General features: G+C 36.1%; 1 protein-coding gene and 1 long non-coding RNA gene across 2 annotated transcripts; both read left to right on the plus strand.

The window, feature by feature from the left end:
- Nucleotides 1-5200: 5200 nt before the first annotated feature.
- Nucleotides 5201-7302, plus strand: LOC149497824 (valine N-monooxygenase 1-like). Its single transcript, XM_089719487.1, has 2 exons — nt 5201-6272; nt 6518-7302. The coding sequence occupies exons 1-2, from the start codon at nt 5274-5276 to the stop codon at nt 7145-7147; spliced, it is 1629 nt and encodes a 542-aa protein (XP_089575613.1). The 5' UTR covers nt 5201-5273; the 3' UTR covers nt 7148-7302.
- An 864-nt stretch (nt 7303-8166) lies between these two features.
- On the plus strand, nt 8167-10443 carry LOC149497825 (uncharacterized). Its single transcript, XR_016319961.1, has 2 exons — nt 8167-8583; nt 10110-10443. It is a non-coding gene; the product is annotated as an uncharacterized LOC149497825 (long non-coding RNA).
- The last annotated feature ends 260 nt before the right edge of the window (nt 10444-10703 follow it).

A 10703-nucleotide genomic window follows, 5' to 3' on the forward strand; every position in this document is an offset into this window, starting at 1 on the left:
TATAATCTATTAGATCTGCCCACCATCTTGTACCGCCGCTACAACTTTGCGGGACACGCCGCCCGAACTCCTTTTGTCGGGAAGACTTTCGACACAAGGCACAACCTACAGATCTTTTTCCATTTCTTCCTTCTCTCCATTCGTAGAAGGGCACTGTTTAGAACTCAATTTAAAGTGATTAGTAAGAGGACAACTAACCGCTTTAGCATTCTCCATTCTAAACCTTTGAAGTACTTTCTCAACGTACTTCTCCTGTGACAACCATAATTTCTTGGCTCTTCAATCTTCATGCCAAGAATTTGCTTTGCTGGTCCTAAGTCTTTCATGAAAAAGACTTACTTAGCTGTATCTTCAAGCTAGAATTCTGACCAACAGTCACCATATCAACCACATAGAGCAAAAATAATGTAGTCATCATCAGAGAATATAAACACAGTGATCTGAAGTAGTCTTTCTGTAGCCTTGCTCCCCCATAACAGACTCAAACTTCTTGTACCACTGTCTCAGTGCCTGCTTCAAGCCATACAGACTTTTCTTCAGTTTGCAAACACAATCCTCTTTTTCTACGAAATCCTCTGGCAGCTCCATGTATATTTCTTCTTCCAAATCTCCATTTAGGAAGGTAGTCTTTCCATCCATTTGCTCGATTTCCAGATCAAAACTGGCGGCCGTTCCGAGCATTGTCCGAATGGATGTCATTTTCACAACCAGTCTAGCTTTGACTCGTGGTTGGGAGCTGTGTTCTTCCTGCTTGATCCTGAACACCCACTTATTCTTCAAAGCTTTCTTGCCTTTGGGCAACATCACCAGCTCAAATGTTTCATCCTCATGCAAGGACTTCATTTCATCTTGCATGGCTTTAATCCAGTTCCTCTTGTGTTCATTTTCTATAGCTTCTTCAAAGCTTTCAGGTTCTCCCCCGTCAGTCGTCAGTACATACTCATTGACTGGATATCTAGTAGATGGTTGTCAGACTCTACTAGATCTTCTTAATGTTTGAGAAACTTTCGGTGCTGGTGGTTGAACATGAACACCATAATCTTCATCTGGTTCATTCTGATTAGGAACTTCTGAATTTTCTAACTCCGGCACTTGTTCTTGTAGAATATTTTCCTCATCTCCAATTTGTATGCGGTCTATTGGAGGGACTCTCTGTATGTCTGTTGAGTCTTCATCAGATCTATTGGCACTCTGCTTCAATATCTTCAATAGTCTGATCTTCAACAAATACAGCATCACGATTTCTTATAATCGTCTTCTGGATTAGGTCATAAAACCTATAGCCACATTGGTCTTGGCCATAGCCAATGAATACACACCGTCTAGTCTTGACATCACGAAGGCTTTACAACCAAACACCCGCAAATGATCATAGGAAACATCCTTTCCTGATCATACTCTCTCTGGAGTATCATACTGTAGAGGGAAACAGAGTGAACGGCGAACTACTGTGAGTAACGCTTCACCCCAAAATCTTTTAGACAACTTTGCATGTGAGAGTAAACATCTGACTCTCTCCATCAAAGTTCTGTTCATCCTCTCAGCAAAACTGTTCAGTTGCGGTGTCTTGGGAGATATCGTTTGATGTCGAATGCCATGCTCTTTACAGAAAGCATCAAATGGCCCAGTGTATTCTCCACCATTATTTGTCCTGATACACTTCAGCTTCTTACCTGTCTGTCTCTGAACCAGGTTTAGAAGGCTTCAATGTGTATACCCAAGTCTTCCTAGAATGGTCATCGATAAATATCACAAAATATCGATTTCTACCATATGACAACGTCAATGGTCCACACAAATCTGAATGAATCAGATCTAATACATTCTTCATTCTTAGAAGGAGGGGTAATCTTTGAAAGCTACTCTGTTTTGCTTTCCCGCCATACAATCAGGACACTTGTCTAGGTAAACTTCATCCAATCCAGGTAGTACGTTCTTTCTTGCCAAAGTTTTCTCACTCATATGACATAGTCGTTTATGCCACAATTCAACTGTACTGTCATTCTCCGCTACACTCAAAGTGTCTTGGGAGAGTTTCGCATGCATCACGTACAGCTTTCGGTCTTTAGCTATCACAAATGAACCTTTTGTGAGCTTTCACTGACCATTTCTGAAGGTGCTATAGAAACCTTCATCATCAAATCTACCAACCGAGATTTGGATGCATGCTCTAAAGCCCATTTCTCATCAGTCTTCTCTTCCGGTTTAGTTCAACTAAACACAAGCAAATGCATTTTGATTACCATAAGGAGATCTCTCATTTCTCCATATATGGTAATTCCCGCCAGTTAGACTGATCATTTTGCTTGTCCATTTTGACTTGTGCAGAAAACCATCACCAACATAAATCGTATACGTGAACAGTAATATACGTGAATAGTGACCATGAATAGTAACAGTATACTCGAATAGTAACTGTATACCTGCATAGTAACTGTACACCTGCATAGTAACTGTACACATGAATAGTACTATACTTAAATAGTGTTGGGCTTAACAGTGACGGACTCAGCAACAGTAACGCCAATAGTAACTATTCACCATCAACCACGAGTTACTATTTTACTATTCATCACTAAGTCGATTCTGCAACGTCTTTCCGAGCGGACAACACCAATGGACTCGTCGTAATTTTCTCTTCATCGTGGTATATTTATTTTCAAAATATATCCACGGATCCGGTACCGCTATCTGACCGGCTGGACCTGCTAAAACCTTCGGCTCTAATACCAGTTGTTAGGAACCAGGCTCTGATACCACTTGTTAGGATCTCGACTCTGATACCAGTTGTTGGGCATCAGCTCTGATACCACTCGTTGGGCCCTTTTAACCAATTAAGAGAAAATAATTACGGCAGCGGAATAATAGAAATGAGACACACAGAAATTTACGTGGTTCACCCTCAACTCTTTTAGGGCTATGTCCACGGGACAAACTCCGAATATTTCTTCCACTATTAAAACAATAGTAGGTACAAAGAGAGTAATACAAAAATAGTGGCACACAAGTGTTTCCCAAAAACACCCCAAAATAATCTTCACTATTTTTCTCTCCCTCGTTTTAGGAACCCATCCTAAAACGGTAACACTCTCTCGCTACATTTTCTCTCTCGTTTCTGGTGTGTGTTGTGCGTTCTGCCTCTGCCTCTATTTATAGGCAGGTTAACGCGTAGGAATGCCGTGTACAACTCTTTCAAGTTGCACCGCCCATGTGCTATCACTGTTGAACTGGCTGCTCCTATTTTTTTTTTTTCTTACTTTCACACATGTGGGTTCCATTTAAGTGGGCACACCACAACAAAATGGTACAACTTAATACCTCAACTTTATACTTTAGTGAAATCAAGTTCTAATCTTTATACTTTGATCTTTTTGTTTCCTTCAAGTAAGTCCACTTCTTTTCCTTATTTCAATTACATCCCATTCTAGCCCACTCTAGAATCTAATGGATCGAACCAGGTTTTGGATCAGCCCGACTCGACTCTAAGCAACGACTCGATTCAATAGAAAAATGGGACGTTACAGATATTATAAAGGATTCTTTTTTAACTGATTTATCATTCATCACTCCTCGTATAACTGATATTTATGTCTGTTAAAATGTTATTAGTAAATATTAAAAAAAAGACATACGAAAAACGTTTTTTTTTAACTAATCAACTTCGTTTTCAGATATTTTATTATTAACTTTAATAAAATAATAATAATAATAATCATGCTTTGTGGTGGTGGTTTTTTGAGAGATCATTTGGGTAATTTGCGCGTCAAATACTATGTGCCAGGACCCAAAGACATTGTTGGTATAAGATTTATCTAACTCATCTATATATTAAATTAATTCATGAAGAATTTTTTTAAAAAAATAATACTATTTCAGTATTTTGAATAATTAAAAATACTTTCTATCTTAATGAAAAAATTGGTTTTGATATCTATATACGGATATAGGATATAGGATATAGAATATAGAATATAGAATAAATCTTTCTCAATATTATCATCCACTTATAATGTTAGATTCTAGTAAGATGCAACTGAATTTTTTTTTTTTTAAATAAAAGTTGTTTAGATTAGGTCTATGACCCTATTTATGAATTAAATCAATTAAAAAATAAATTTTTAAAAAATTATTTCTATTTCTATTTTATTTCTTCCTAGTGAATAGTCAAAAAAATACACTCATTAACTACATGCTCGGGAGAATTTTATTACCTACTGATGATTTTAGTGCAAGTTAATAACATCTTCAGGAGAGTTAATTTAATTAGCAAGATCAACCGTTCAAAATTTGGAGCCGCTACGATTGATAGAGCTTTGCTTGCACGAGCTCTTTAAAAGTCCAAAATATACAAGATCCTATTCTACCCATGCCCACTGATATTTCTTATACACTTCCAGATACTCCAAACAATGTATCCTTTCAGTTTATTAATTTAATTTTATTAATTTTGACACTTCTAAAACATTTAAAAATTTTATAAAACTTTTATATAAATTTATTAATAAAAAATTTTGGATTGTGGTATTAAATATAAATTAAATAATTATCTGCAGTTCAAATAAAAAAAAAATTAAAGGATATGTAAAAGAAGGAGAGAAAATACGCAAATCATTATTTACAATTTGTAAGTTTATTGGATATATATTTATTATTGTCAAATTTAAGAATAATAATTTGAAATTCAAGAACTCACATGATTTTAATTATAAAAATTTTGGGCTTCTATCAAGTAAAAGCCTACAATATTATATTAAGCGAACTAAAATATGGGGTGTTCTATAATTGGATTTGATTCTTTTGAAAATATTGAAACTTTTGAGGGCAATTTATATAAATAACCCCTAGATGAAGGCCATAATTTTTAACAAAGACATTGATATTAAAGAATTAACTAATCATGTTGGAGCCAAGTTACTGTTGTTTAGTTTATATTTATGTGCAATTGTGATTGATTATTTTTTTATTTAAATTTTAACAAATTATATCTTTCTTATTTATTAAGAAGCTCAACAGTTTTTAATTATTACTCGTTAGATTTACTTAATGGGCCGCAGATATGCGTGTTAGCTTTTAGTTTGATCATTTTACATTATAAAATAAATTATTTACAATAAACATCAAATCAAGATTTAACTCACTAATAATAAACCCATATAAATACCCATCGAAAGCTACGTGCATGTTATCCAGCAAAAGCAAGTCTCTTCTCTTTCCTCTTTCACACGCTCATTCGCCGTAGCTCTGGACTTGAAATCCTTTAGGGAAAAACCAATATGGCCACGAATGTCTCCTCCACAGCTTTCCTTACCCCAGCCGCCGCAGCCACCTCAACCTCCACTACCAACACCATCAAAGCTCTACTCGTCACCCTATTTATCTCCATTGTTAGTACAGTTATAAAACTTCAAAGGAGAGCTGCTCTCAAAAAAACCACCAAAATTCTCCCACTACCTCCCGGCCCAAAACCCTGGCCATTCGTCGGAAACATACCGGAAATGATCCGGTATAGACCGACTTTCCGGTGGGTTGATCAACTCATGAAAGAAATGAATACCGATATTTGTCTTATTCGTTTCTGGAAAACTAATGTTATTTCTGTCAATTGTCCGATTATTGCACGTGAACTGCTCAAGAAAAACGACGCCATTTTCTCCAACAGGCCAATGATTCTTTCTGCTAAAGAAATGAGTAGTGGTTATCAAACTACTATTGTTGTCCCTAACAATGATCAGTGGAAGAAAATGAGAAAAATATTAACTTCAGAAATTATTTCACCTGCTAAACATAAGTGGCTGCACGACAAAAGAACAGAAGAAGCTGATAATCTTGTATTTTATATCCATAACCAGTACAAGGCCAACAATAATGTCAATCTGCGACTTGCTGCAAGGCATTATTGTGGAAATGTGATAAGAAAAATGATGTTCAGTAAAAGATACTTTGGTGAAGCAACGCCAGATGGCGCACCGGGACGCGTGGAGATAGAACACGTGGACTCAGTTTTTGCTGTTTTGAAATACTTATACTCATTTTGTATTTCTGATTTCATGCCTTTCTTGCTAGGGCTTGATCTTGATGGACAGGAAAAATTTGTTCTTGAAGCTAATAAGACTTTAAGGGCTTTTCATAATCCTATTATAGATGAAAGGATTGAACTGTGGAGGAGTGGTCAAAGGAAGGAAATGAAAGATTTGCTTGATGTTTTTATTACTCTTCAGGATTCTGATGGAAAGCCATTGCTGACACCTGACGAGATCAAGAGTCAAGTCGCTGTAAGACCTTAAAACCTATATATTTACAAGCTTAAATATTTTCCTGATTCAAGATATTTTGATTTTTCCATTTGTTGCTTTTTCCTCATTCAAGAATTTTAATATAAAATAAGATGAAACGAAAAGACCCTCGATAGAACATAAATCTTACAAATTCAAGAAATAATAAATATGATATTTTTGTTTGAAAAAAATAAATACATGTGCAGATCCTTACAAAATCCTGTATTACAAAAATTTTGCAGGAAGTTATGATAGCGACAATAGATAACCCTTCAAACGCAGTGGAATGGGCCATGGGAGAAATGCTAAACCAACCAGAAATTCTCAAGAAAGCAACAGAAGAAATAGACAGGGTGGTCGGAAAAGACAGACTTGTCCAAGAATCAGACATCCCTGATCTTAACTATGTCAAGGCATGTGCAAGAGAAGCTTTTAGGCTCCATCCTGTAGCCTACTTCAACCCACCTCACGTTGCTGCGCAAGACGCTGAAATTTGCGGTTATTTGATCCCTGAAGGTAGTTGGGTCATGCTCAGCCGATATGGTCTGGGCCGAAACCCAAAGACCTGGCCTAACCCACTCAAGTACGACCCTGAACGCCATTTGAATGAAGGAGAAGTGGTTTTGACCGAACATGGCTTGAGATTCATATCATTTAGCACGGGAAGGCGCGGTTGCATCGCGGCTTTACTCGGAACTTGCATGACTACTATGTTATTGGCAAGAATGCTTCAATGCTTTACTTGGAGTCTGCCGGATAATGTCGAAAAGATTGATCTTTCCGAAGGAGTCGACAAGCTTTTTCCGGCCAATCCCGTGGTGGCTTTTCCAAAGCCACGTTTGGCTCCTCATCTTTATCCTACTTCGCCATGAATGAATGAATGAAAGGATTTTAAGATATTTAATTAATTCAGAATACTTTGAAATCTGAAATAAATAAATAAAATCCGACTTGCATGGTTATTATGTAATTAGGAGCTGAAATTTATGAGTAGAAGTTGCATGTGGTGGTGGCTTTATTGATAGTATCTTTACAACGCTTTTGTATTTCATCAATGGCTTGCAATTGTTTCAATAAGTAAATTTGCTATTAATTAAAAAAAGTCTTTCTTTCATTTCTTTTAATTAATTTAGGCTTGCAACTTTATAATCTTGAACCAGTATTAGCATCGATGGAAATGGAATCATAAACAATCCGTCAGAATCCCAATAAATGTATATAGATCCAAAGGATTTGAAAATCAATTGTAAAAAGAAGACCCATGCAAGCCCATCATCATCAAAAAGGGGGAGATTGTTGGCTCAAGGGTCAAATCTCGGATTTTGATGATTAATACAAAAACAAATAAATTTAAATTATATTATTTGTGCTAATTTTATTTTATGCAGAATTTTTTTGGAAAGAAATCATACAAGGCAAGTTCTACATTGAGAGTGAAGATTTCGAAGATCCTAGTCATCTAGGCTTTTAGGAAACTTTGTAGGATAGAGAGAAAGGTTATATATAAACACAAAAATCTTTTTCTCTCTCAAAAGTATTTTCGGAAATTATTTTTTCCTTTATTTTATTTTTCAAAAAAAAAAAATTCTTTCAAATCGAAAAGATTTATTTTCCTAAAACTAAAGAGATTTCTTGAAACAACCCGAATTTCTAATTTCAAAACATTTTCCAATTGAATTTTATGTACCGACAGCCTGGAAATTAATATAAATATTTTAGTATGAATACTGTGAGAAACCGAACCGAAAACTGATTGTAAAGCCGTGAACCAATCACAAAATCGAAGATTTGGGCCGAACCGAACCGAATCGAACCGGTTCGACCCAAACCATCTAGAATTTTCCTTTCTTTCTATTTCTAGCGCACCTCACTCCCCTTCCCCACATTTTCTTTCTGCGCTTCCCGATCTCCGGCAACACCATCTCCGCCACCTTCTCCTCCTTTTCTTTCTTCTTCTTCTTCTCCTTCTTTTCCTTTTCTTTCTTTCTTTCTTTCTTTCCCCTTTCTTCTTCCCTGCACCTGCATTCGCACCACTGTCCAGCAGCTCCAGCGGCTCCAGTTGAGCGCCACTGCCATTCTCACTGCCGCTCGTCACCGGAGCACCTCTGTTGCTCGTTCCGCCTTGTCCTAGCTCACGCAGCGCCACAGATCGCGCAGTCAGGCCCTCTGTCAGGTCTGGCGCGCCCACAGCAGCAGCTCCAGCTGCGAGTCTCGCTGCCAGCCGCCTCTCTTCGCCTCTCTCCGCCTCTCTCAGCCACTGCCAGTCAAGTTCGATCACCGGCAGTCACTGCTTCCTTACTTGACTCGCGTAAGAAATTTGATCTAGCATAATTAATTAACGTTAATAGTGTTAAGGTTATTTAGTTAATTTAGTTAGTTGGGTTAGTTAATGTTGTTAGTAGTTAATTAATTAACATTAATTGTGTTAATGTTAATGTTATTTAGATATGAAATAATAGCTAATTAAATTAATTAAGTTAATATTAGTTAATTAAACTTAATTAAATTAACTAATATTAGGTAATGAAATCAATTTTATTATTTGTAATTAATTAATCTAGCTAAGTTAATGGTAGAAATGTTAGTTAATTAAATTAACCCTATTATTTGTGGTTAATTAATGTAGTTAATTTAATTTGGTAGATGTGAGTAGTTAATAGCTTTATAATTTTATTGTTAATTTAATTAAGATATAATGTTATTGTAATGTATAAAATGGATTGTGTGGTGATGTTGAGATTAAGGAGGATGGGAAAATGTTGTTTGATTAATTGCCCGACGGATGGGCCGTATGGATTGAATATTTGTGAGACTGTTGATATTTTAACAGGTAGATAGTCCAATTTTTAGGGGAGATGCTGCCGAAATTTCGGTAGAACTTAGATTAGTTTTAATTAACAATATAATTAATAAGTTTATTTAAATAAATTCTATAAATAAAGTACTCTGATTAATTATTTATTATCATTGTTATTCATTTAAGTATTCGAATATTTATTTATTCATTTTCATTGTTATTGTTTATCATTATTATTATTTGTTGATTTATTATTGTTTGTTGTTAACACTATTACTTATTTATTTGCATTTGATTTTGGATGCCTAATTGTGCATTGCGTTACGATGTTTAATTGATTAATATGTTTGCATTTAATTGCAATACTTGATTAATTGCGTTGTGATATGTTGTGCTTTGTTTGTGTGGAATTGGGATGAAGTGGACCACCATGGGTTTGTGAGGACGGTCTGTGATATGGATCCGGTTATGATATGATACTTGACCGTCGGCCGGGAAAATGGGAGATCGGCGCCCCCTTGTGCACCTGATGATATACATTATATGGAAATTCACAGGATGGCTTCTTGTAGTTGCGCACCTGATAATCTAGATTTGATTGTAGCCCGCAGGGTGGCCTCCTGTTGTGAGCACTTGATGATCTAGATTGGATGGAGACCACCGAGTTGCCTCCTGTTAATATGGAAAAGAGAAGAGAGAATGGAAAAATAATGAGAGGACTGGTCAGTGAGGATTAGACCAGTTGGCCGTATGGGGGATCGGCTCCCTGGTGCACATGTATGAGAGGGCGAGCCATGTGTGAGGACGGCTCGTTGGGGTTTCAGGTGGCGCCACTGACTAATTTCCACTTGCTTGTTTAATTGAAGGTGACATTACTTGTGAGTGCTGGTGATATGCCATTTGTGTGATTGGTCGCGTGAGCACATAACTAGTCGGATGACTAGATTGATATATTTATACATTTGTGTGAATGCATGTGTTGTGCAATAAGTATTACTTCTTAGAAAACTCACATGTCTTGTTTATTTTTTTTCCAGGAAGTAAGTTTTTTCTTTAATCCAGTTTAGGCTATGTTTCTTCGGCGCAGGGCAATAGGAAAATTTTCCTGGTTCTATAATTATTTCACTATGTAATTATGCGTATAAAAAGCTATGTATACCAAAGAATTAGTGACTCCGCAGTTGTAGAATTTACATATATTTAGCTGTAAATTAACATAGACAAAATAATTCTGTAAGCCCATATTAGAATGTGATGTATTGTAAATTCGGCTCGAACTATAGAATGCTGTAGAAGATAAACTTGGGCCGAGAAATAATAAAATATTGAGGTTTATCTTTCATAATAATATGGGCTGAATGTTTAAAATTATATTGAGATAATAAATTTTTAGTGTTTCAGGCTTACTACGGGTCTCGGGGGCCTTAAGCTTACCTGGGCCCTAGTGCCGGTTCGGCCCATGGAATCGGGTCGTGACATTTCTTCTCTAAATGCATCTATCCGCAAATAATTCTTTCCAAAATAAATGCTGTCAAAAATCTTTTCTGAAGGAAAGTGAAAATCGGGTTTTATTCTCTTACCAAAAAGGATGAAATAATTTTTGGTAACAAAGATTCTCACATCTTCTAAAA

The sequence above is a fragment of the Jatropha curcas genome, chromosome 3, assembly GCF_041381405.1.
Source record: "Jatropha curcas cultivar XTBG-Jc1 chromosome 3, XTBG_Jcur_1.0, whole genome shotgun sequence".
Taxonomy (NCBI): domain Eukaryota; kingdom Viridiplantae; phylum Streptophyta; class Magnoliopsida; order Malpighiales; family Euphorbiaceae; genus Jatropha; species Jatropha curcas.